Here is a 25,000-nt window from a genome sequence, read left to right on the forward strand (position 1 = left end):
TGGGTACTCGCGCGCGCAAAAGTCGAAGTAGAAGGGAAGGAAACCAGTGAGTGAGTGAGTGAGAGAGAGAGAGAGAGAGAGAGAGAGAGAGAAAGAGCGAGAGAGCGAGAGAGAGAAAGAGAGGCAGAAAAGAAAGAGCGAAATATAGGATAGAGAGAGGTCCGAAGGAGTAAAGGGGGATGGCGGAGGGAGAAAGAGGATAGGGAGAGAGCCAGCGGACGTGGCAACGGCGCAAATGCAGAATGCACGCTGACATAAAACATACATATATGCAAGATGCAGCGGGCAGCATCCGACGTTCTCTTCTAGGAGCGCTGCTAGCGCTTGATCTCGCGGCTTGGGCTCGATGCTTGTACTTACTTACTTAGTACTTACTTACGCCTCTTTTCTCCTCGACGCTACTTGCAGCACATCGATCTTCGTTAAGTTTGAAAAAGAATGAAATAAAAAAATATTGCGGGAAATTCAAACGGTAGAGCTATAGATCATGACTTTCGAAACAGAGTATATATATATATATATACATATATGTATATATTTGTTTTTTTTTCTTTTTTTTTTTAGGAATGATTAATAAGAATGATTTTTAATTTTGATTATGCTTTGAAGTCTCATTGAACGGCATAGCCGAGAAAAATGCATATAATGCGCGGACGCGAGAACGCGCGAGTAAGGAAGAGGGAAAGAGAAAGATAGTACGAGAAAGAGAGACAGGGAGAGAGAGAGAGAGAGAGAGAGAGAGAACGCATCGTAGTTGGTGAACCTGACCTCCGACAACGCGGCGGCGTCGACGGCATTCGCCCGAAGCCTCGACGAACTTCTCCCTCTTCCTCTCTCTCACCCTTCCTCACTCTTTCTCTTTCTCTCTCTCTCTTTTCACTCTCTCTCTCTCTCTCTTTCCTTCTTTCTTTCTACCTCCCTATTCGCTTCGCCATAGTATGACGCACGAGTCATACTCGATCGTCATTAAAATAAATAAAACATTTTATAAAAAATGGCGGCTCTATCACTGGGTCGAGTTCATTTCTTGCATTTTTACCTTCTCTTGATAATTTCATTTTTTAAAAACTTTTATTAAGTGTTATTAGACACTTTACGACTCGCAAGCATGGCGCTTCTAATTCATTGAAAAAAATTTTTGCAAAGCAAGAATTGATAAGAATAATAAGGTAAACGAAGGAGAGAAAGAGAGAGAGAGAGAGAGAGAGAGAGAAAGAGATAGAGAAATAGAGAGATAGAAAGATAGAAAGATAGAGAGAGAGAGAGAGAGGGAGAAAAGGGAAAAAAAGAAACAGGCTAACGCGTATAGAAGTAGTTCCTTTCGATCGTGATTTCTGTCTTAGTACGGAGTGACTTCAGGGTCGTCAGCAGGGTCGCCGATTCAGCAATCGGTCGTGTACACTCGGTCAAGGTTGCGTGCCTATCGAGAGACACCGATCCTATCTCTCTGATACACCGGCTTAACAGCTCGATGTTCCTCGATGATCTTTTTCTCGCGTTAGGTTTCATTTTTTCGCTTTTTTTTCTTGTTTTTTTTTTTTTTATTTATTTATTTCTTTTCTTTTTTCTGTCACCTCTCGATAAAAGTTCGCCTAGAAAGAAATCGTAATGGCCGACCTGATCATCGGACTGACATTTTCAAATAAAAAGAAAAATATTCTGTTTGTAACAACGTTACGTATTTACTTATCTCTCGATATAACGTTAGTCGTTACGATCGAGAAAAAAAAGGAAGAAAAAAGGAGAGAGAAAAGAAAAAAGAGGGGAGGGTAAAAAAAAATGAAAAAAAAACATACGTTCAAAGTCGTTTTACGAAGAAGTCTGATTGAAAGGAATAATAAGAAGAAAGGAAAAATGTAATACCATAAGAAACTCGAGAAATAATATTAAAGATGGTGATCTCTTAAGAAAGCGTCACGAAGTTGGCGATGTGAAAAAAAACGCGAAAGAAAATAAACAAGAAGAAGAAAAGAAAAAGAAAAAGAAGAAGAGAGAGAGAGAGAGAGAGAGAGAGAGAAAACAAAGTTAACATATAACGAAGCGAATCGCAAATATATTGCAGAAGTTGTTTCGTAGCATGATTTTCCAGCGACTGTACCCGGCAGGGACTGCCCACCGAGAGACCCGTTCATATTGTCTTACCTTGCCGCAATCGTGGTCGACGCTCGTGCTCATTCCTCTTGCGTGTGCATAAAGCATACGCGCGAGTAGTGTGAACGCGCGCGAGTTCGAGCGCACGCGTCGGCGTACCGGCTGTTAGCATACGTTTGATATGATAAAAAATACGGTGACGCGAGAACGCAAGGTTACTGCCACAAGACGCGGTGCAATACGCGATAACTTCGGCTGTCGAGTATTTATCCTTTTTCTATTCCTATATCTCTCAACCCCTCTCTGTTCTGTCTCTCTCTTTCTCTCCCTCTCTCTCTCTCTTTCTCTTTCTCTCTCTCTTTCTGTCTCCCTTTTTCTCTATTTTTCTCTTTCTCTCTTAGCACATACGCACATACACACACATACATACACACATATTCTTTCTCGTTTTTTAGAACGCGATCTCTTGTTCGAAAGGAGCTTTTTGCTCATTGCTTTTCAACCAAAAACAAAAAAAGAAAAAAGAAAAATAACAGTACCGGCCATTTTGCTCGCATATATGTGTGTGTGCGTGTGTATACGTTTTTTTTTCTTCTTTTTTTATTTTTTGTTTTTTTTTTTTTGTTTTGCTTTGTTTCTTTTTCATTTCTTTTTCTAGAATACGCACGAAAATGCTTCAGAAATATCTTATTCAAATGAATGAAAAATAACATTGTCATAAGCTATTGTTATAAGTATTTAATTTCTTGGCAACGTCGGCATTTACAATGAATGAATCTTTTTAATCGATAAAAGAATGCGAACGAATAGCTAAGTATTTATTCTACACATAGGTATTTCAATACGTAAGTCGGGAATAAGTTGCTTATACCGTTATATTATTATTAGACCGAAGCGCGTGGATTATTGCAAAGAAAAAGCAAAGTGTCGAAGTAATTTGTAAGAGAGGTGCATTTGCAAAGAACGCTGCTCTACGTCGACTTAATTAATATCGAAGTCCATTTATTGCAGCTCGTTTAGTTGCCAAGTCCACAGTACTGCGGTTATAAGGTACGTAGACTCTGGTAACCAAGTTGAAAAGAGAACGCGAATGAGTAAGACCGAGATGGAGATATAGAGATAGATAGAGATAGATAGACGGAGAAAGAGAGAGGAAGATGGAAGGGTAGGGGGAGGGGGAAACACGTCGAAAGAAAAGGACGCGAAGGGTGGAGGGACGTAGAACGAGCGCGTAATCCGACACGTTCTTGCGCGGATGCAGCTGGATCTTAAATCCAGTATTACTTATTTCTTTTTTTTCTTCCGTTCTTTTTTTCTTTTTTCTTCTCCCTCTCTCGAGCGCTATGAGCCGCAATGATTTCTCCTTCGCAACCTTATTGACGGTGATAACGAAGGAAAAGGAAAAAATTAAAGTAGAATGGCATAAATTCGGCTAACATTAATTAATCCTTACTCATTATCGATCTATATATATAAGTATTATATAATATAATATAAATAAGCATGTATATATTGTATATATATATATATATATATATATATATATATATATCTTTTTCTTGTATCTTTTTTATTTATATATCTTCTTTTCAAGTTAATTTCAATTGACTTGTCATCGAATAACAGTCAAGATCTAAGAATGCAATAGGGTTTTTGTCCGACGCAACGGTTTGCATAACTCGAAAACCCGTTAGAGTGTCGAGAGATGTTTTAATAATAACCGTTAATCGAGGCGACGATTAGTTTCGTCGGAAAGCCTTTAACCTTGCGAAACGGATCGAACGAAGCATAAACTTCGTTTCTCTCTCTCTTTCTCTCTCTCTCTCTCTCTCTCTCTCTCTCTCTCTCTTATTCTTTCTATTTTTCTTTCTCTCTCTTTCCCTATCTCTATCTTTCTTTAGATGACACGCGCGAGTCCTCGCAAACGTCATCCTTCTTCGTAATTCCGCAGAATGCGGAAACCGTCGGTCATCCGCACGAATAGTTCCGCGTGCGAGAACTTCAAAGTTGTTGCCTCGTCGCGTGCTGACGATTCACGACGCTCACGTTTCTCTGTATATATGTATATGTGTATATGCCCGTATGCGTACGTGTATGTGTGTATGTATGTATGCATGCGTGGGTTGGGAAAGAGAGTAGAACTACAAAGAGCAAAGGGCGTCCTCACGGAGGACGCTCGATCGAGGGTTACCAAAGACAACCGAAGAAGAAGGAGAATAGCGTGATTCGCGCGCGTGCACTCACGCGATCCTCTGTAAACAAATCGGCATTGCTAGAAGAAGCGAACACGATAAACGTGCCAACGTCGAGCTACTGAAGCTAAAGCGGTGAATCCCACGAACGACTTTTCTCTCTCTTCTCTCTCTCTTCTCTTTCTCTCTCTCTCTCTCTATCTCTATCTCTCTCCATCTTTGTACTCCCTTTCCTTCGATCTTCTCGAGGATTACGAAAAGATCGGCACGCTGAGTTCGAACTTTCAATGCCACACGCGAGGACGCCGCGAAAAAAAAAAAAGGAAAAACAAAAAGAAAAAGAAAGAGAAAAAAAAGAAAGAAACAAAAAAGGACAGAAAAAGGAGAAAGGAAACTTCCTTCTGCCTCACCGCTAGTAAATTTTTTCTTTAATTTTTCTTCTTGTTTTGCTTTTTTCTTTTTTTTTTCTCTTTCCCTTTTTTTCCCCCCTCGCTTACATCGCCTCGTTGTCGTTGTCTCTTTTATTTACTACATGAGGATATCCGCGAGCGAGCGAGTAAGCAAGCGAGCTTTTACCTTGGTTAGATGCGCACGAGTATAAACGAGGAATGGAAGAATTTCTAGGCGAATTTCCTAATCGGTGTGTATGCCACCCACCGCGACGACAAACGCATTCGCATGCAAACGTTTGTAAAGTCGCGTACGTACGAGAAGTTAAAGCCAAGAAAAAGGAGGAGAGAGAAAGAGAGAGAAAGAGAGAAAGAGAAAGAGAGAGAGAGAGAGAAAGAGAGAGAATGCACAACGAACGACGTCGGGCACGCACAACGCACGTGTATACCTACATATTTATACATTCGCGGTGTGTAAAGTACGCGCTCGCGAGCGCGCGAGTGAGTGCGTGCACGCACGCATGATGACTCAGAAACGAGTCGGAATCAAGTCCGCCACGCGTTGAGAAGCGAGATAGCACGTACCTACCGGAGACGAAATCGAATGAGATTACTTATCGCTTTTTACCCGTTCCTCTTCGTATTATTGAAATCGATTTATTAATTAGTTCCGTTACGTTCATTACGTTTGTTTCTTCCTTCCTTTCTTTTTTCGTTCATTAGTTCGTTTTGTTTTTCTTTTTTTCCTTTTTTTTTTTTTGTGTTTTTTTCTTTGTCCTTTTTCTTTTCTAAAGGTTTATCTTTCTTCCTTTCTTTCTATTTTCCTTTTTATTTATTTTTTTTATTTTTATTTTTTTTTTCTTCTTCTTCTTTAATGAATCCCATTCCACTCGTACCACGTACAGAGAGTAACAACTCGAGGAAACGTGGATGACAGTGGCCCCGATCCTTATCGTTTACTCGGCATTACCACCGACCTACCCGACCGACTTCGAACAATGCGATCGCGATCTAAACTTCGGCGATTTTAAATCATCAGAGATATGCGAATCGCACGAACCGGACTTTCCACGCGTTTTCTGAATAGCTATACGTTCTTATCGGTGATTTATCAAGTTAACTAATGTTAAGAGATTTAACGAACGTGGTCATTACAATTTTTTAATTTGACTTGATTTCATTCGATTCGATTTCATTCGATTTGGTTCTTTTTTTCTTTTTTTTTTTTTGTTTCTTTTTCGTTATTTCTCGTTTTTTATTTTTCTTTTAATCGCGATCAAATTAATATTAAGATAGATAATATTACAACTTAGTAAGAATAATTATGATCGTTCGATATTTTAAAACCGGAACGTTCAAGTTCTCGTTACTCTCGGTGCAACGATCAACAGCGTTTCTCCGCTAACTTCTCGCGGTAGGGAACAGTTGCCAAGTTCAATGAAATCGTTTTACGCTCTACCATCCTCCGTCAACCGTTGCCTATATAATGAATAGCTCACATTTATGATTAAATACGTTGCGTTGATGACTACCGAGAAGGAGGGAAGAAAAAAGAAAGAAAGAAAGAAAGAAAGAAAGAAAGAAAGAAATAGTAAGAAAAAGAAAAAGATCTAAGCCGATAGTCGATATTTATAAATTGAGAAAGAAGAAAACGCGCGGGATTTGGTATAGTCCTCGTATACTATGATAAAGAATAGAATATTTTTGGCCGGTAAATTTTGAAAAAGCTTCGACGACGTTAATGCCATTTAGTAAACGTTAAGCATCGCCGACACGCAAACACGTCGCAGAGTTTATTGTCGTCCTTTATCGCATATAACGATCCATGTAGATGTGCAAATATGTATGTATACCGTAGAGCCACATTTTCTCCGACTCTACTTTTTCTTTTTTTTCTCTTTGCATTTTCTTTTTTCTTCTTTCCTTTTTTTTTTTTTTTTTTTTATATATATATATATTTTATCTTTTTATTTAAAACGAAGTCGGACTACAGGCCGACGAACTATGATAAACAAATGAGACTTGGCAACGCGGCTGGACGACCGCAGCAGCCAAGGCCTGCCGGACTTTTATTTCTCTCTCTGTCTCTCCTCTGTCTCCTCTCTCTTTCTCTCTCTCTCTCTCTCTTTCTCTCTCTTTCTCTCCCGCACCTCTCGCGGTCACTCTCTTGGCCCCTCCCCCGCCATCTTGCCTTCTTGTTCATTGCCTTTCCCCTCCAACGGTATCTTGGAGAAAGAGAAGGCGTTCTATGTCGATGGTGGGGAAATAGAGAGAGAGAGAGAGAGAGAGAGAGAGAGAGAGAGAGCGAGAGAGAGAGAGAGAGAGAGAGAGAATGAAAAAGAGAGAGAGAACGAGAGAGAAAAAGAGTACAGAGAAACTCTTATTTGCTTCTTTCATTATTCTCCTTATTTTAGCCGTCTCCTTTCCTCGCTCTTCTTCTTTTTCTTCTTTTTCTTTTCCTTATCCTTTTCCACCTTTTTCTTCTATCTATTCTTCTCGCCGTTGAAAGTACATCCCCTTGCTCACATCCCCTCGCCACAGTCTTTCAACCCTTGCTAGAACAGTTTATTTTTATTGCGCTGTTTTACAACTACCATCTCATCACTTTGTTCCCACCGACTTTTTCATTCTATTCTTTTCTTTTTCCTTTTCCTTTTCCTTTTTCTTTTTCTTTTTTTTTCTATTTCTTTCTCTTTTTTCCTTTCTTTCTTGTCATTATTACCGTGGTCAGTAATACGGATAGCGTATCAATGAAAACAGTTCGTTATATCTTCAAAGGAAAGAAAAAGAGATTCTTTTTCTTCAATATTTCCGTCTTTCTCTCTCTCTCTCTCTCTCTCTCTCTTTCTCTCTCTCTCGAAGACGTTGTTCTATGACCTGCATCTTATTTTCGATAATTTCTTCCTATTTAACGTATTATTTAAGATTTGTAATATCGCGTTGAGAAAAGAAAACAGAGGAAGTATTGACTACGCTCCTCGTTAATATTAATTCCAATTAAATGTTAAATTTAATAAGCTTTTCGATACACATTGTTCGAATATGATTTTAAGAATGGAAGAATTTTCTGTGCAAGTCTAATCAATTTGTCTTCTCACGGGAAAAGTATCGTCAATATTATGACGATATCTTGGTAACAATGAGTTAAGGAAAAAAAAAGAAAAAAAAAAAAAAAAAAAAAAAAGAAAAAAGAAAAAAGTGTCTTTCGAAAGTAATCGATAGAAAATAAGTTGTCTCTCCTGTAATAGATGTAATTTTATCGAATGATAAAAAAGAAGAAAAAAGGAAAAAAAAGAAAATGGAAAAAGTAAGAAATCTCTTTGCTCAAACGTTATCTTGTCGACGATATCTTCTAGTGTCTTATGTGCAGGTTTCGCGCACTATTAGACGCACTACGACGATTTATCGTTCGTGCATCGTTAAAGGCCAAATAAGAGGCCAGGTCTCTCCGAAACGTAGGTACATAAAGTCGATACGTTTCCGACGATACGAATGGACGATAACGCTCGTTTATTCTACGACACCGACTCGGCAAAATTTATTGGCTTAATTGATTCGTCTTGTTACCCTATTTTTAAACCGAACACTTTTACTTCCCGGTATATCGTTATCCTCGTTTCAACGAGCATTGAAACCGTATATAGTGAATGAAAGAAAAAAAAAGGTAAAAAAGGTAAATAGATAAATAGATAGATAGAGATAAATAGATATATAGATAGATAGATAGATAGATAAATAGAGGGATAGCATCAAACGATTAAGAATGATACTTCTTGAATAGAAAAAGAGACAAACGTAACAGGATGAAAAATGGAATTAAACATAACGACGCTTTATTTTTCTATGAAATTTCATATTTGTTAAGAAAACGTTAATAATACGAAATGTTAGACGGTGGACTTCAAATGAACGGTATATCACGATTGTATCCTGCATTGCCCGATATCACTCGATACACTTTCTCCGTGTTACCGTAGAACTCTAACTCTAGAGAGAACATGCTTTCTTCTATGGGGTCGTTGCTCGCGTTGTCTGTATCTACTTACTTCTCTTTTATGTTTTGCATCTCCTGTCTTTGAACGTCCGACGATAATTTAACTATTTATTTGCCATTTCATCATCGACTCTATTCCGAACATTTGTTTGGAACATCGCTCACCGTGGTTGTCAAGTTTGCAATCAACAACGAGCCGATTTCCCTCGTACCACCAACCCCTACTCCACTTCACTCCCCCGTCCTATCGTTTGATCTTAAGAAAGTTTTAGAGTAGGTACTTACGTTCTTGTAAAAATGTAAAAAGAAAGAGAGAAGAAAGAAAGAAAGAAAGAAAGAAGGAAGAGGTACAAAAAACATTAGGTTAGGTCTCAAGCCAAAACGTCGCGTTGGTGGTGTACCCCACCAAACCATCGTCTATAATTCGTACCATCATTTTCTGTCTCTTACGGGGAAAGCGGATTTTGCTCGGACGACAAAAGAGATCTCTCTTTTTCTCTTACGGTCGCGAATAAATCCGACTGGAAAGTTTCGTCGAGGCAAGAGGAGACGAGGAACTTGTGGGATTTCGAGCGTCCATTTTTTTTTTTTGTTTTTCGTCTCGGTGAAGGAATCGAAAAAAGAATAAAGAAAAAGGGGAAAAAAGAAAAAGAAAAAAGAGAAAAGAAAATGGGGAAGAATAAGTCAAAAATGAATGAGGGCGAAAAAGAGAAAGAGAGGGAGAGAGAAAGAGACAGAGAGAAAGATAGATAAAGAGAGAAAGAGAGAGAGAAGAACGTGCGAAACATAGGACGCATAGTAGGGTGCAACCAAATCAAAGAAGCAACGTGCGACTTCGCGCTGTTACTTTTCCTAGATCGAAGAATCTTTCACGGACGTTTGTGCATCGGTGCATGAAAGTCTTATCGTGACGTCACTGATAAAGCGGCCATGATGGATAGGCAACGAGCGAGCGTCTTTCTTTCTCTCTCTCTCTTATCTCTTTTTCTCTCTCTCTCTCTCTCTCTCTTGTCTTTCTCTTTCTCTCTCTCTCTCTCTCTCTCTCTCTCTCTCTCTCTCTCTCTTTCTGAGATCAGACTCCGCCCTGCATACTCTTCTTCTTTTTTTATCTTTTTTTCTTTAACGGCACACTCGCACTTTCGGTCGAACACTTTTCCAAGCGGCTGACTAACCTTCGCGGTCCCACGCCCAAAATAAATTCGACGAGAGACGTCGAAAAAAGAGCATGGCGTCTCTCCTCCGATACGTGGCCTCTCCTCTTTCGAGCGAGAAATTTCTCCTCTCGAGCGACTCAGAAAAGCAAAACTTTTTTTACGCGCGAAAAATGTATATACCTGAAAGATTTTATCAATAGCTTCAAAGTCCTTGCGGGAGGGTGAGCTCGTTGTTCTTTTTCTTTTTCTTCTTGCTTCTCCTTCCTTTTCTTCTTCTTCTTCTTCTTCTTCTTGCTTCTCCTTCTTTTTCTTTTTCCTCTTCTTCTTCTTCTTCTTCTTCTTCTCCTTCTTCTTCTTCTTCTTTTATTTTCTTTTTCTTCTTCTTTTTTCTATCTTTTTTCTATACGCGAAATTATCATCAATACGTCATGACGATTATTTTTAATAATGTCAAATCCTTTCTTCCTCAAATTTAATATGCTTGTTTCGAGATAATATTAATTACTGTTAATAATGATCGGATCCGTAATCCAATTTATATTTCTTTCCGTCATGGAATGTTCAATGTCATAAAATGGAATATAAATATCGCGACAAAGATTCCGCCTTTAGCGTTCCAAATCAACGAAAGAATGATCAACGAAACAGAAAGAAGAAAAGAGATACAGAGATAGAGAAAAAGACAGAGAGAGAAAGAGAGAGAGAGAGGGGGGCGGGGGGGAATACATTGATCCGATAAAGGAAGAGTATCGTGATAGAAGAAATGACATCGAGTCGAGGATGATTCCTCGATCGGTCGATACTTCCTGAATCACGAAACTCTCTCTCCCTCTCTCTCTCTCTCTCTCTCTCTTTCATTCTTCATCATATTCTCAATCTCCCTTTCTCCTTGATGCAGCAAGAAGGAAAGGGTAAAGGGAAAGAAGCAACGGGCAGCCACGACTGTGTAGAAGTAAGACGAGGAGATAGAGAAGGAGGAAAAGAGGTAGGAGTAGGAGAATACTGTGCTAAGGAGTAGGAAGAAGAGGAGGAGGAGGAGAAGGAAGAGGAGGACGAGGTGGAGGTGGAGGAGGAGAAAGAGAACGAGTATGAGGAGTGGAAGGAACGAGGGAGGTTACGAAAGAGAGATAGCCGTAAAGGCGAAAGCAGGCAGGATTGGCGGCTTCCGCCGTGTCGCGAATACCGATTGGCCAGACCTTCCCCGGAATCGTGTTATTTCAATCGATATCTCGACGAGTAGCCGGCGATTTTTTTCTTTCGTCGTCTTATCAGTTCGCCTTTCCAATCTTTTTTCTTATCTTTCTCTTTCTCTTACTCACATACGATCTAACGTTTTAACACTACTCGTACTACTACTACTACTACTACTACTACTACTACTACTACTACTATTATTTCTACTACTACTACTGCTCTCTCTTCCTCTCTCTCTCTCTCTCTCTCTCTCTTTCTCTTTCTCTTTCTCTTTTCCTTCCCCCGCGCGAGCACACGCACGCGGCCGGCAGGCTCGCAGGAATCGCGCGCGCGAGAGACCGAGAAATCGCCTGACGTCCCCCCCATTTTCGAGGAGGCTTAGTTCGCGAGAGACGCCACGCGTTGCCGCACGGCGCTGCGTCCGCGAATCCGCTCCTTTCTGCTTCCGGTACGGCGCGCACGGCCCTATATACCCCCACCCCATTTCTAAACTCGGACATCCACCACCTCGATCTATATATGTACATACCAGTTATCCAAAGAAAAAGAAGAGTACATTTCGACGATAAAAAGTGATAGTTAGTAGTTCCCTATCGTTCGGCCGCATACTCACACATCATCCTAGTTACGGTTGATTTCTGTGTTACACCCCCCTCAAGTACAAGAGCAAAGTATATTTTTTATTCGACCATTCACGTTTATAACTATCGCAGTGTGCCAAATAGTTTGAATCATTCGATATGATCGGAAATTTGTGTTCAAATAGAACGGACATTAACGAAATGGAACCACGAGGGTCCGTTCACGTTCAAGAGTTGGTGGAAGACCGATCTTGAACGCGTTCGTATGATCCATCGATCGATTGGAAATTCGTTAGATACATTTAGAAAACTTTCTCATTCAGAATAGAGAGGATCGTTCGCGAAAATTGACCTCGAAGTGAGGCGGGACTTTATATGAGTGTGCACGAGTACATATTCGCGCAACGGGTTTATAAAGCGCAAAGAACGATCGGGTCGTATTAATCCATCGCGAGTTTGTTCGCGATGAAAAATATGTGGGAGACCGTCAACAAGAAAAAATTATTTCTACCGTCGGCGATCGTCGTCGACCCGAACGTAGGTTACCACGTGAAGTGCACGCGGATAAATTCCGCGATCGCGGAGGGTTATGGGAGACGGAGACTAAAGTCCTAACGAACGTCGAGATTTAAAAAGGAAGTGACGTGAATGATCGTCGCCGAGTGATCAAAACAATAATTACCATTTTTCTTTGTGCTTTTTGCAAATTTTTTTGGCTTTCTACCAATTTGGGTTAATGTGTTTAGTAGTAACTTTAACAAGTGATAACGCAAATAAAAAAATAAAAAAAGCAAAGGGAAAGAAAGAAAACATTTATCCCTATAATGATCGTTTACGGAAATCTATCGTTTGTACGTTAATCGATTTGCCCTTTAAGAAAAATTCTGACATTAAGAACATTGTTATATAATTTTTCCGTATCCGACTTCGTTAATTCTTTCATTATCTATTTCCACATTTCTCCACGATAATCGCGAAACGAATAGAAACGGACATTTGTCGAGGATCATGCAAGTGATAGGAGACTCGGAGATCGGCCACATCGAAAGTAGTACGATCGTGCCAAGGACCGGTTCTTACCTCTCCCGGTAGAGTTATCTTTCCAAATGAAAATATAGAAGGACAATCTACGCGATTACGAAGTAGATCTATCTAAAGATCGTATCGTAGCATGTCCAAGTTTCATATTCCCCCCCCCCCCCCCCAATAGACATCGATCGGTAATAGCATCGAATAGGAAAGCGCGATAATAAATAAAAGGAGGAGGAAAGGATTAAGAAGATAAAGAAGATAAAGAAGAAAAAGAAGAAGAAGAAAAAGAAAAAGAAGAAGAAAAAAGGAGAAAAAAGAAAAAAGAAAAGAGGGGAAAGGCAAAGAAAGAAAAAATTTGTCCTCGGAAAGACGTGTTCCTGGCAACTGTCCAAAAGGAAATTAAGCTTCTGAGGCGAGACTTAGTAGGGTCGAGTTGGAGTTAGGGTAGCGATGTCACTATCCGAGTCTTTCGTATCGTCTTGCGTGGAGGGTGGGTGGTACTCTTCAGGTCGCGTGCTCGAGATTCTTCCGTGAAGATGTATGGCACCAATGAAAGCCACGGGCCGAGCCACGGGCCTTGGACACCGCCTCCCCCAGGCCAGCCACCCCAGCCACCACCCCCGCCGCAAGTTCAGCATCAAAACCATCCCCGAACTCACCCCCACAACCATTCGAGCCACCCGGCGTACGTACCGCCGACGTATCAGCATCCGCATCACCACTTACCGCCGCAGGTAATTATTCTCGATATCCAAAGGAACCAACGGGACCGTACGTCCTCTCGATTCTCACTCTCCTCTCGATCGGTGTGCGACGAGACGCGCGATAAATCGCGCTTGCTTTCCCCATCCCTCCATTACGTTTATCTCTTTAATTTTTTCCCTCCGGTTTCTCCTCCCTTCCTCCACCACCCACCCACCCACCAATCTCCTCCCCGTTCCCTCTCTCTCTTTCTCTATCTCTCACTCTCTCTCTCTCTCTCTCTCTCTCTCTCTCTCTCTCTTTCTCTCTCTCTCTCTCTACTGTCTCACGCAACTTCGATACACTCTTCGATCGAATCTACTGTCGCGGATTTAACGCTCGCGTGCTAGAATTCATCGTGAAGAACTAGGACGCGCCTAGTCTCAGTCCTCGTGATAACCCATCGTCGACACTTATTATCTCGATAAAAACGCTCGAACGGTACGCGCACTAAACCATCGACATTGAATGCTATGGTAACAAATATGGACGTTAGAGAAGCAATGCGAGCTTCTTCTACGAGTCTACGATATTGCGAATAGGGTGAGATGATGAAAAGTGATGGCTTGTCTCTAGGTCAATGGTCTCTGGCCTTTAAGAAATAATTCTTATCGTTTAGCGATATCAAATTGAACGAGATTCGTTCTTTAAAATAATCATACTTCCTAATGTATACTTTAGTAATATAATGATTTAAGGTAAAAAAAAAAGAACCTCGAATCATGAATAAGTATATACGTGACATATGAAATTCTTATAAATGATATCATAAAAAATAAATTATATAAAACCGTAAAACGTAGAAAAAAATATAAAGTTAGAACGAAAGAAGTACAAGGGAGGAAAAGGGACAGAAGAGGTCGGTCGGATTAAAGCTGACAATTATGGGGGCCACAAGTTGGCCCCACGTTGGCCCGATGTTTCCTTCTTCCTCCTTTATATTACTACTTCCTATTCGTCGCGAGTCAGTGGTACTCGGGATGGATATATGGTAAGGTTGTTGTAAGAAAGGGAAGAAAGTAAAGGGAAGGGTCGGTGGGCCGAAGGCATACTCGCGTTAGCTGACTTATACTCGAGCTGTTTCACGGCATATGCGAGCCGCGTGGGTGGACGATTCCAACCGAGTATACGCTTGCGTGTGTTGTCTATGTATGTATGCCCGCCACCTCCACCATCTCCTCCTTCTCCTTCTCTTCTATAGCGGAGAGGAGGCATATGGTCAGCAGGTGAGAGCTCCGCTTTGTGTATTCCAAGTGTATAAAGTAGCCCAGTTCGAGTGGCCGATGTTACACTCGGACATAACTCACAGTAGAATGGAAGAGAGAGAGAGAGAGAGAGAGAGAGAAAGAGAGAGAGAGAGAAGGAGATAGATAGACAGATAGATAGATAGAGAGAGAGAGAAAGAGAAAAGGGTTGGGAGTCGGCTTCTCCTGAAATGCTAACGATCCCTTCGAGCAGAAGCAGCATCAGGAGGAGGCGGCAGTGGTGGCGGCCGCCTTGGTGAGACGGGACGAAACGGGACGGATGGGACGGTTGGGACGGGACGGGACGGGACGGGACGGGACGGGACGGAACGGAACGGAACGGTGCGGGACGCCGCGGGACGGAACGGGACGTGAAGGGTGAACCGGTGGTTAAACCACGCGGAATGTTCTGGATACCGTGCGAGAACGTGGTATCGTGTACGTGAGTGCGTGCATGCGTGCTTTCCTGCGCACACGTGTACCAAGTACTATTCGCTAACATTGTAAGAAAGAGAGTGAGAGAGAGAGAGAGAGAGAGAGAGAGAGAAAGAGAGATTAGGATTAGAGGGTGAAGTATGTAAAAAGGATCATGATGCCTCGTTAAAACGAAAACTTTTGATTCTGAAGTAAAAAATAGCGGATGGGGAAGGATGGAGGAATTGGAGGGTGGGCGGATGGTACGGGCAAAGAAAAAAAGGGAAGGAAAAATAAGGAAAGAAAGGGTTGGGGGTTGTTGAGGGGCAAAACGGGGGGTAAGATTTCGAGGTGAGAGATGGCCTTTAGGAAATACACTGGGTGTCGCTTGATATATTTTTCCATTATTAAGGACATTAAGCCGACGGCCCGCGGCCAGGCGACTCTTTCCGTTTTCTTCTTTTTCTTCTTCCTCTTTTCATTTCTCTTCGCGGACCTTGCCTTCCTTCTTCTTCTCATTCTATTCCATCCTCTGTCCCGTTTCCCTCCCTCCCACCCTCCCTATCTCCCTACCTCCCTCCCTTTTTTCACGGCAGCGACGACTATAAATCAGAAAAAAAGATTCAAACCGCCAGTATGGTCGGAACGTCGGGACGCAATTTTCCGTCTGCCAAGAGATAAAAATTTGATTAATGAATACGTTGCTCGTTGGTAATTCGAGAAACGCGAAAATTCTTCTTTTAAGCCTCTTCTATCTCTTGTAGAAGGACTAAACCAAGAAATCGTTGAGATTTTTTGGTGGGCTCGTTGATGAACCGCGTAAATGACAGCAACGATACGAGTAACGATTAAGAAGCGTTTATCTGTAAGAGAAAACACGGTTGAATATGTGTAATTTTTTTGAACGAAATCATTCTAAGTATATCCTATCTAAATTATTTTCTCACGGACTTATAAAAGAAATAAACTAGAAATTTCTATTAATTACAGTTTTTTCTACTATAAAATTTACTTAAAAAAAAAGGCATTATCAATTATTTAACAATGTATCTGCTCGTAATGATGCCGTCAATCTTGATTTGTTTCGTAGAAGAAAGAAAAGAAAAAGGAAGATGAAAAGAAAAATGACAAAAAAGAAAGAAAAAGGAAACAAATAAATAAATACTTAAGGAAAAAAAAAAAAAAAAAAAGAAAAAGAAAGATCTATCACCAGGTGTCGTACAAATATATTCGATAATAAGGAAGAAATTACACGAAGGGAACACATCGAATTAATTCGGTAATTCTGGGTTCCGCGAATCAAGATCAATTTCATTCAAATAGGCGAGTAACAGAACTCGACCCACCGTGTCCAGTTTTGGAATGAACGGGTGGTATATATCGGGTTTAAGAAGGAGGTGGGAGAGAAGGTGGGAGGAGGTGACAGAGGAGATAGTAGAAAAAGCTTGAGGAAAAAGACAACGAGTAAAATCGGCTGACAGTCTCTCCCTCTCTCACGGGGATTAAGAGTCAGGGATGCCCAGTGTCGATCGTAAGCAGTCAACCATCGGCCGTTAGCTGAAACCAAAAGTAAAGGGTTGAAACTCAAAGAAACTTGAGAACCCCCGGTGACAATTTCAATTCTCTCTCTATCTTCCTTTCTCCTTATTTCTTTTTCTCCTCCGCCTTCACCTTCTTCTCCTCCGATCCTCCTCGTTACACTCATAAGAAGAAGGGTGCCGTGAGATTCTTAAAACTTCTCACGAGATTTTTCGATTTTAATTACAGTTTTAACATATTTTAATAAAATCCTCTGCCGTCTTCCCACACCATTGCCGTTCCACCGCCTATCGCTATTCTGATTCTCTCTCTCTCTCTCTCTCTCTCTCTCTCTCTCTCACTCTCTGTCGTTGTTTCTCTCTGTCTCGCTCGTTCTTTTCTCTCTCTTTTCTTCACTTTAATTCCGTTCAAGTTTCAAGCTGTTTCTCTCTCTTTTTTCTCTCCCTCTCTCTCTTTCTCTCTTTCTCTCTTTCTCTCTCTCTCTGTCTCTCCTTCTGTTCCCCTTTTTTTCTCTCATCTAACAGGCACAAAATTCAAAGCAACTTTTATTCTGGACTGTAACTCGCTTGTGTATAACATTAACCCTTTCGTTCGTTCACCCACACCCACACTCGCTGATGGAGCAACACCTGTTCTTCCAGGACGAGGCCTAAACCGAACGTTCTTCTTTCTCATGGTCTCGGTCCTTCCAACAGTTTCGTTTTCCTACGTCCCGCGAAGTACAGGACCGAGAAATGACTCTCGGCGCTTCTCGATAAGTTTTATCCATTTTTATTTTATTAATATTAAGAGAATATCGTTTCGTAGTGTATAATACAGGTAACAGTAAGACTAAGATTTTGCGTCGAATACACAATTTTCTCTTTAATAAATTGTATTCGACGCAATCGTAAACATAATACCGTAATAAAAATTAACGAGGCATTATGTAGGCCGTTAGATCATTTTCATAGAACTTTCGTTACGTAATTTTGGTTATGATAAATGAACGATTCGATATCGTACGACGGAACGAGAAAAAGAATCGGCGCGATGACCTCTGACTTCAATGCCGGTGCCGGCGGTATTAAACTTCTGCCGCTACGTAAGTAATATTCCTATTAAAGTTCCGAATACGATGTATATATATATATATATATATATATATATATATAATATATATATATATATAATATATATATATATATATATAATATATATATATATATATATATATATATATATATGTTATAATGTTATAATATTGTACATATATATTATAATAATTATAATCTGAAAAGCTCATTTATTCTTTCTCTCTCTCATTCTCTTTCTCTCTCTCTCTCCCTTTCTCTTTCTTTCTCTCTTCGTACTATACTTAAACTATTGAAAGATCCTTCCTTTAAGGGATCATAATTGACATGTATTCAACGGAGCTTTTGAAGCTCTCTCTATAATCCTTGAGACTAAATATATAAATACGATAGAATACGATAGAACGATAAACGAGTGATTTAGTCATTGGATCGAGCGAATCAATGAGTCATGCATGCGAGTAATAATAATAATAATAATAATAATAATAATAATAATAATAATAATAATAATAATAATAATAATAATAATAATAATAATAATAACAACAACAATAATTTTTATTGGTAGAATATATTTTTTCTTTTCTTTTCTTTTCTTTTCTTTTAAAGTAGAAAGAATGTAAAATGCATATTTATGTATCTATTTATATACATAATATGGCAAAATGAGGACATTATCATTACGATTATCATTCGTACGCAATGAACGAATGAATTAAGACTTAATGAGAAAACGAGTTTAGGGTTGATTTGCCATTCTCCGTTGCTCGACGAAAAGTGCAGCGTACCAACTAACCCCGGCAGTTCTTCTCGCAGATCTTCATGCACAAGAGCGCGATGCAGATGCACGCGAGGGAGCTGGGTGCTGGCGCACTGACGGCAAGACCCGGGGGTGGCGTCGCAGGAGGCCTCGCGGGTCTCAGCGTCGGTGTTGGCGTTGGCGTCGGACCCGGGGGCATGATCACCGGTAACGAGGTCAAACCACACCAGTGCCAGCAATGTCTCAAGTCCTTCTCGAGCAATCATCAGCTCGTGCAGCATATCAGGGTTCATACCGGCGAGAAGCCCTATAAGTGCAGCTACTGTGACCGCAGGTTTAAACAGCTTAGCCATGTGCAACAACATACCAGGCTACACACGGGTAAGTTCATTTATAATTTCTTCTTTATTTTTTGTTTTATTCTTCCTCTTCTTCTTCTTCTTTTTTCATCTTTCTTAATCATCAATTATGACGCTTCTTTTTAATGTAATAGAAATATTCTTATAAAATATTTTCAACATAACGGAACTACTTTTTTTTTTGTTTTTTCTTATCTTTTTTATATCAATAATAAAATAAGCCTCGATGAAAATAATCTCGCGAAACAATCTCGTTATTACAAGATGAGTTAAGTGTACTGATGTATCGATCATTTTAAAGGATTCGCAATAAAGGTATAAGATGAAGAAAAACTGATAGCGGACCGGGAACCGATCGCTCGCGTCGAGATAGAAAGAATTTCATTAAGGGATGAACGTAGTCAGTCGGAAGGTATTAGCCTTGAAGCGAACGTTCGTAACCGTATATACGAATCGACCCTTGGAAAAATCTCGGCGATCTCAGCTGAGATTTGTTTTAGGACCGTGAAGTAGTAAAAAAAAAAAATAAATAAAAAAGAAAGAAAGAAAAGATCAAAAAAAGAGAAAAGAAAAGAAAAGCGAGTCTTCGTTGGCATGCTAACTATTTAATCGAAGGGCGAAGAGAGGGTGCTCTTTTCAAAGTAACGACGAAGAAGGCGTTTAAAACCGCATCTAATCGTAATTTCTAAGAGATCACTCAAATATCCTTCACAAGTATTGTTCACTCATTGAAAAATGATAAATCTCTGATAAACCTCAGATAATTTCAAATTCTTTTCTTTTTTCTCTTACATACAAAGATATATATATATATATATATATATATATATATATATATATGTATATATATATCTTTGTTTGTATATATATATATATTTTCTTTTTTTTTTTTATTTATACATAACCTTCAAATACGCGACAATGACGAGAATTAATTGTGAATATTACTCATTCGGCGAATTATTTTAATTGCCAAATGTACAAATAATTATCGAAAAAATATGAAGAAAAAAGAAACAGATAATTTTACGAAATAAACGTAAAAGTAAAAAATGTTCAGTTTAATTCGATTCGATTCGATTCGGTTGGATTCAATTCGGTTCGGTTCGGTTTGTTTCTTCGTTGGTCGTATGCATACGTGTGACGGTAACGCGCTCGTACGAAGGCTTTGCTCGAAAGTTCGTCTTTCTTGGCCGTAGCTCAGGATAAAAGAAGGGCTCGCATTGATTTTAGCCCACCGCCCAACCCAACCGCCCACTTCTCGACGCAGCCTTCTCTTTCGCGGCCACCCATGGCCAAATAACTACTGCTCAGCCACCCCTTACATTAATAACCACCCTGGCTATCTCCGCCCTCCCGCACCACCTTGCATATACTAGGTGCTCAAAACGTACCGCGTGCTAGATCGTACACGCGAGAACTTCGGTGCCGCATATGCGACTCCGACTTTTCACCTTTTCATCGATGTAAACGTCATTGTATTTAATGGAACTAAAGGAACTCGTACGCCCACGTCTCTTTCTTGAAAATAGGAACATTTACACAACTAATGTATACTTAAACAATACCAAGTTTCAACGATCTCGTACACATATGTGTGTTATATAAGTATATATATATATATATATATATATATATATATATATTTATATATATATATATATATATTTATATGTATATGTATATGTATATGTATATGTATATGTATATGTATATGTATATGTATATGTATATGTATATGTATATGTATATGTATATGTATATGTATATGTATATGTATATGCATATGTATATGCATATGTATATGTATATGTATATGCATATGTATATGCATATGTATATGTATATGTATATGTATATGCATATGTATATGTATATGTATATGTATATAATCCTTTTCTATTTGATATTTAATAATATCATAAGATAAACTATATTACATAGAATTATTACAATAGATTAATTTAATCGATGTAGGTTTCGTCTCGATGTAGGTTAACTTTAATTATGATCGATTAAATCTTCAAAGACACAGAGATGAGCATTATTTGAGCATCGTTTTTATATTACCCTTTAAACGTAAAACAAAGGAGAAAAGACGTAAAAATTGATAGCAAGTAAAAACCGAAGAGAATATCTTTGGTCCGATCGAATGCAGCTTCCCTCTTTAATATCTCCCTGTGTCATCCGGAATATCTGCCGACACGGATTCAAAAATTGGCGGGCGGTTCGTGCCTCGTTACCCACCAACCACCATTTTCCCGACAGCTCGAATTCCGACAAACGGCTGCTTGCAAACCGCGCATACCGCTTTCCTTCCGATATAGTCCCGATACGGCATTTACGCGGCGTATTGATCTCTCGTTTCGACGAGATTCTGGCGTGGCGCGATTGGTCGATTGGATTCAAAAAACGGCGGGAATTTACTGCTTCGCTGCGACCGACTGCTGCTTCTCTCTCTCTCTCTCTCTCTCTCTCTCGTTCTCTCTCAGCACTCACCCTCTATTCCCGGGCCTTTATGTTTATATACATTATATATAATACATATATATATATAATACATATATTATATATTATGTGCCAGGTATATATATATATATATATATATATATATATATATGGCACATATATAATTCATTAACCGAAATTTATCAGAATGCGTGCGAGAGGTGAAACGGACAATAGGTGGTGTAGAGGAGGGAGGGTAGTTAAGGGAGAGAAGGGGTGGATCGGGCAAGTAGGAGGGGATAAAGGAATGAAGAGAATAGAAGGAATGGCGAATATAATATCGAGTGTCGACGATATCGATACCCGGTCAATAGCTGCAGACTAGACAAATACGAACGGAGGGTGTAAAGGGAGGAAGAGAGAGAGAGAGAGGAACGACCAAGCGAACGAGGAAGAGAGAGAGAGAGAGAGAGAGAGAGAGAGAGAGAACGAGAACATCTTCTCAAGCATCCCCCTCCTGGCGTCCGTGCGAGGGTGACTGCGCTGCGGCATCCAATAGGAAAGCCGATGGCCCCACCGAACTCGGACCGCGCAAAAAAGCGCGGGAATTTTTCGATTGCCCGATCGTTCAATAATGGAAGCGAAGTTACGCGTGTCGCCACTGTCGAATAGGCGCGCGCGCGAGCGCGCGCACGTACGTACGTTCGTTCGTCCGCTCGCTTGAACGTTGCACATGCACTCACGTAGTCTGTGATTGTGAGTATTCTATAGATATAGTGTGGCCAGCGTTAAACACAGTTACATATACAGGGGTTGCTGCTGCCTGGCAAAGATTATCCCTTCGGCAACGAGCAAAACTCAATTTCGACAGGAAAATCTAATGATCGGTCTATTCCACGCTCACGATCGAACGCATGCTTCTAATCAGTTTTCGAGGGGGCGATAACTCGTTAAAAAGACCGTTCGAAATTCATGGGAAGGGTGTCGATTAAGTTTAGAAAAAGAAAAAAGAGATATGTACTTAGGTACTTACATACTTTCGTTACTTTTTTTCTCTTCCCAATTTTTCTCAACGACCGTTCATATGTGAATGTGTGTGTGTGTGTGTGTGTGTGTGTATATATATATATATATATATTATAATATCGATCGATCTATCCTATCCAGTTCTAAACGCTTGTCTAAGAATAGAAAATTTTTAATACACTTTTCTATCTTTATTCTTTCGGATTTTACAGGTCTCATTAAAGTTTTAAACGCGGTTACTTTCAAATTTCCAAATTTACACGGATAGTATCGATGAGGATCGAAGAGGTTCTCTTATGCACTAGTAATTTTGTACGGTTATCATCGAAGCTCGACGACGACAAAACACAGTCTCTCCTCTCCCCCATCCCTTTCGATTGCCGAGCCGGCTGGCTAAAGTATCATTTGAAAAAAGGATCACGTATTCACGACGAAATTGACCGGACAATTTTAAAGCCCACTTAATGCCGCGAAAAATTACCGTTTCGCCTGTGCATGAATAAAAATTAAGGCTCTTTCGCGAAAGGGGTTGTACTTCTCTCTTTCTCTTTATTTCTCTCTGTCTATCTATCTATCTATCTGTCTGTCTATCTGTTTCTCTCTCTCTCTCTCTCTCTCTCTCTCTCTCTCTCTCTCTTTCTTTCTTTCTCTTTCGACTCTGGCAAATGACTCGCGTTCTCATAACGAGTCTGCATATTCCTATTTACGAGGTGCCGCCGTAAAGTGAAGCAAAAAAGGACAACCGATCTAGAATTCAGACGTCGAATTTCTCCTTTTTTCAACCCCTTCATCTCTCCCCACTTTCCTATATCTCTGTGCTTTTGAAACATCGCCATCAGTAACAGCAGAAACAGCAGAGGCAACTCGATTTTCTCTGTGACGAGCCGTCACCCTCGCGAGCCTCCTTTTTCTGTCTACCTCGCACTTTTAATTCGGTAATTTTGCCCGTTTAAGAATTCATGCGACGGAATGCTTCGTCAGACGTCTCGAGAAAAATCAAAGCAACGAAAACGTTCCTCATCTCTCTCTTTCTCTCTCACTCTCTCTCTCTCTCTCTCTCTTTCTTTCTCTTTCTCTTTCTCTTTTTCTCTCTTTCTCTCTTTCTTTACCTTCTCTTGTGAACCCGACAAAGTCAACGCAAAAGAAAGAGCAACAACGGCCCGTACCTTCTTCAAGAATCTGATAAAAGATTAAGAAAAGTCGGTAATCGCAAGCAAGGAACTACCCCTTTTTTTCGCCTCTCCTATTTTTTTTTTTTGTTCTTGAGAACATTTTTTATCTTTCGTCTTTCGCATCGGCTTTAATGATGATAACATCGCGACCATGAACCAATTCGATATTAGCAATCGATTAGAATTATCATTTTCGATATAGGGTCGATCGCCGATCGGTAGAACGAAGATAGAAGGATGAAGAAGTAATTAAGCGATACATCGTCCGCGAAGAGTAAATATTTAGTCCAATAATATTAGTTCTAACGTTTACTCGTACCGGCCAAACATTCATTCAATTTCCGAATTTGCACCGAATTCTGACGGCTACGTTTGTACATATTCTATACCAAATCAATATACGTAACGTGCTTTACCTATAGCGGCTGATCATTTTCTTTTTTTTCTTTTTTCTTTTTTCCTTACTTTATTTCTTTTAATTTCGTATTATGAGTGCAACGGTTCAAATCAATCGCAAGGGTTGACTTTCAACATATCCTTCTTTCTTCATTCTTCTTCGAATAAAAAAGAAAAAAGTCATAGTCTAAATTATTATAATTTCTACCAATCATCGTTGGATCATCGAGTTAATTAATGGAATTATTTATTCGAGAGAGAAAAAAGAAAAAAAGAACTAGGGAGAAGGAAAGAGAAGATGAGAGATCGTCGAATGTGATCTTATAATAAAAAAAAAAAAAAAAAAAAAAAAAAAAGAAAGAAAAAAGAAAAAAGAAAGATAAAAAGAAAGAAAGAAAAAAAAAATTAACGTAGTCATGGCGCATATGCATAGACGATAGGACTATCGACGGGTCTATTCTAATTTCAGTCTGGCAACCCTTCCGCGGCTCTACATTTTTTCCATGAGGGTTAATTTGAATAGAGCCACGGCATTCGTTTTCTATACCACGCTTAGGAGAAGGGAAGGGACGTTAACGTCGATAATACGCCTACGCTTTTTTTTCTCCCCCTTTGGCTCTCCTTCTTGCATTCCCCTTTTTATCTATATCTTTTTTTTTTTCTTTTTTCTTTTCTTTTTCTTGTCGAAACGAAACGCAACCTCCCCTCGTAAAATTTCTTTCCTTTTCTTTTTTTTTTTCTTTTTTCGTCTTCTTCGTCTTCCTCTTCTTTTTTATTCCTTCTCACCGATCCTCGTAACGGTGATTCGTTACGAAAACTATCCTACGAACAGTTGTTGCTTCGAGTTAGCTGGCATTCGCCACGTCAGCATTTTTTAAGGTCACCTCCGAGCGATCGCACGCCATTGTCACTGTACGCGCACTAAAAGATTGCGTGCGTTTTGCGATAAGAAATCTCGGTGCACACTGTTTACTTGATTCCTCTTTGAGTTGATACCAAACGAGAGTATCAATAAATTCTTCCAAAGTTGCCTTCCGATGCCGATTGATAATCGTTTTTCTTTTGAAATTTTTCGCTGCTTTTTTCTCCCTCCCCCTTTCTCTCTCTCTCTCTTCTACCGCTTCGAAGTTTCTTTTCCCGATCACTTTAGGAATATAGTATGTTCCAGAAAAGGATTACATTTATTTATTTATTTTCG

General features: G+C 39.8%; 1 protein-coding gene and 1 long non-coding RNA gene across 12 annotated transcripts in view; both read left to right on the forward strand.

Annotated features, from left to right (window-relative positions):
• The window catches only part of dati (zinc finger protein datilografo), a 91,871-nt gene that overhangs the window by 16,408 nt on the left and 50,463 nt on the right, over positions 1-25,000 (forward strand). For 9 of the 11 annotated variants that reach the window (XM_035864661.2, XM_085657867.1, XM_085657872.1 and 6 more), the window contains one exon: positions 18,446-18,782. In XM_035864661.2, coding sequence (XP_035720554.1) covers positions 18,446-18,782 — 337 coding nt within the window. The remainder of the gene's footprint in view (positions 1-18,445; positions 18,783-25,000) is intronic. The other 2 variants (XM_085657866.1, XM_085657871.1) reach the window with 1 other exon arrangement.
• LOC146872926 (uncharacterized) lies at positions 11,421-17,614 on the forward strand. The gene is made up of 2 exons (XR_014982305.1): positions 11,421-13,361; positions 17,207-17,614. It is a non-coding gene; the product is annotated as an uncharacterized LOC146872926 (long non-coding RNA).

Source organism: Vespa mandarinia, chromosome 6, assembly GCF_050613455.1.
Source record: "Vespa mandarinia isolate Hongniang chromosome 6, ASM5061345v1, whole genome shotgun sequence".
NCBI classification, from domain to species: Eukaryota; Metazoa; Arthropoda; class Insecta; order Hymenoptera; family Vespidae; genus Vespa; species Vespa mandarinia.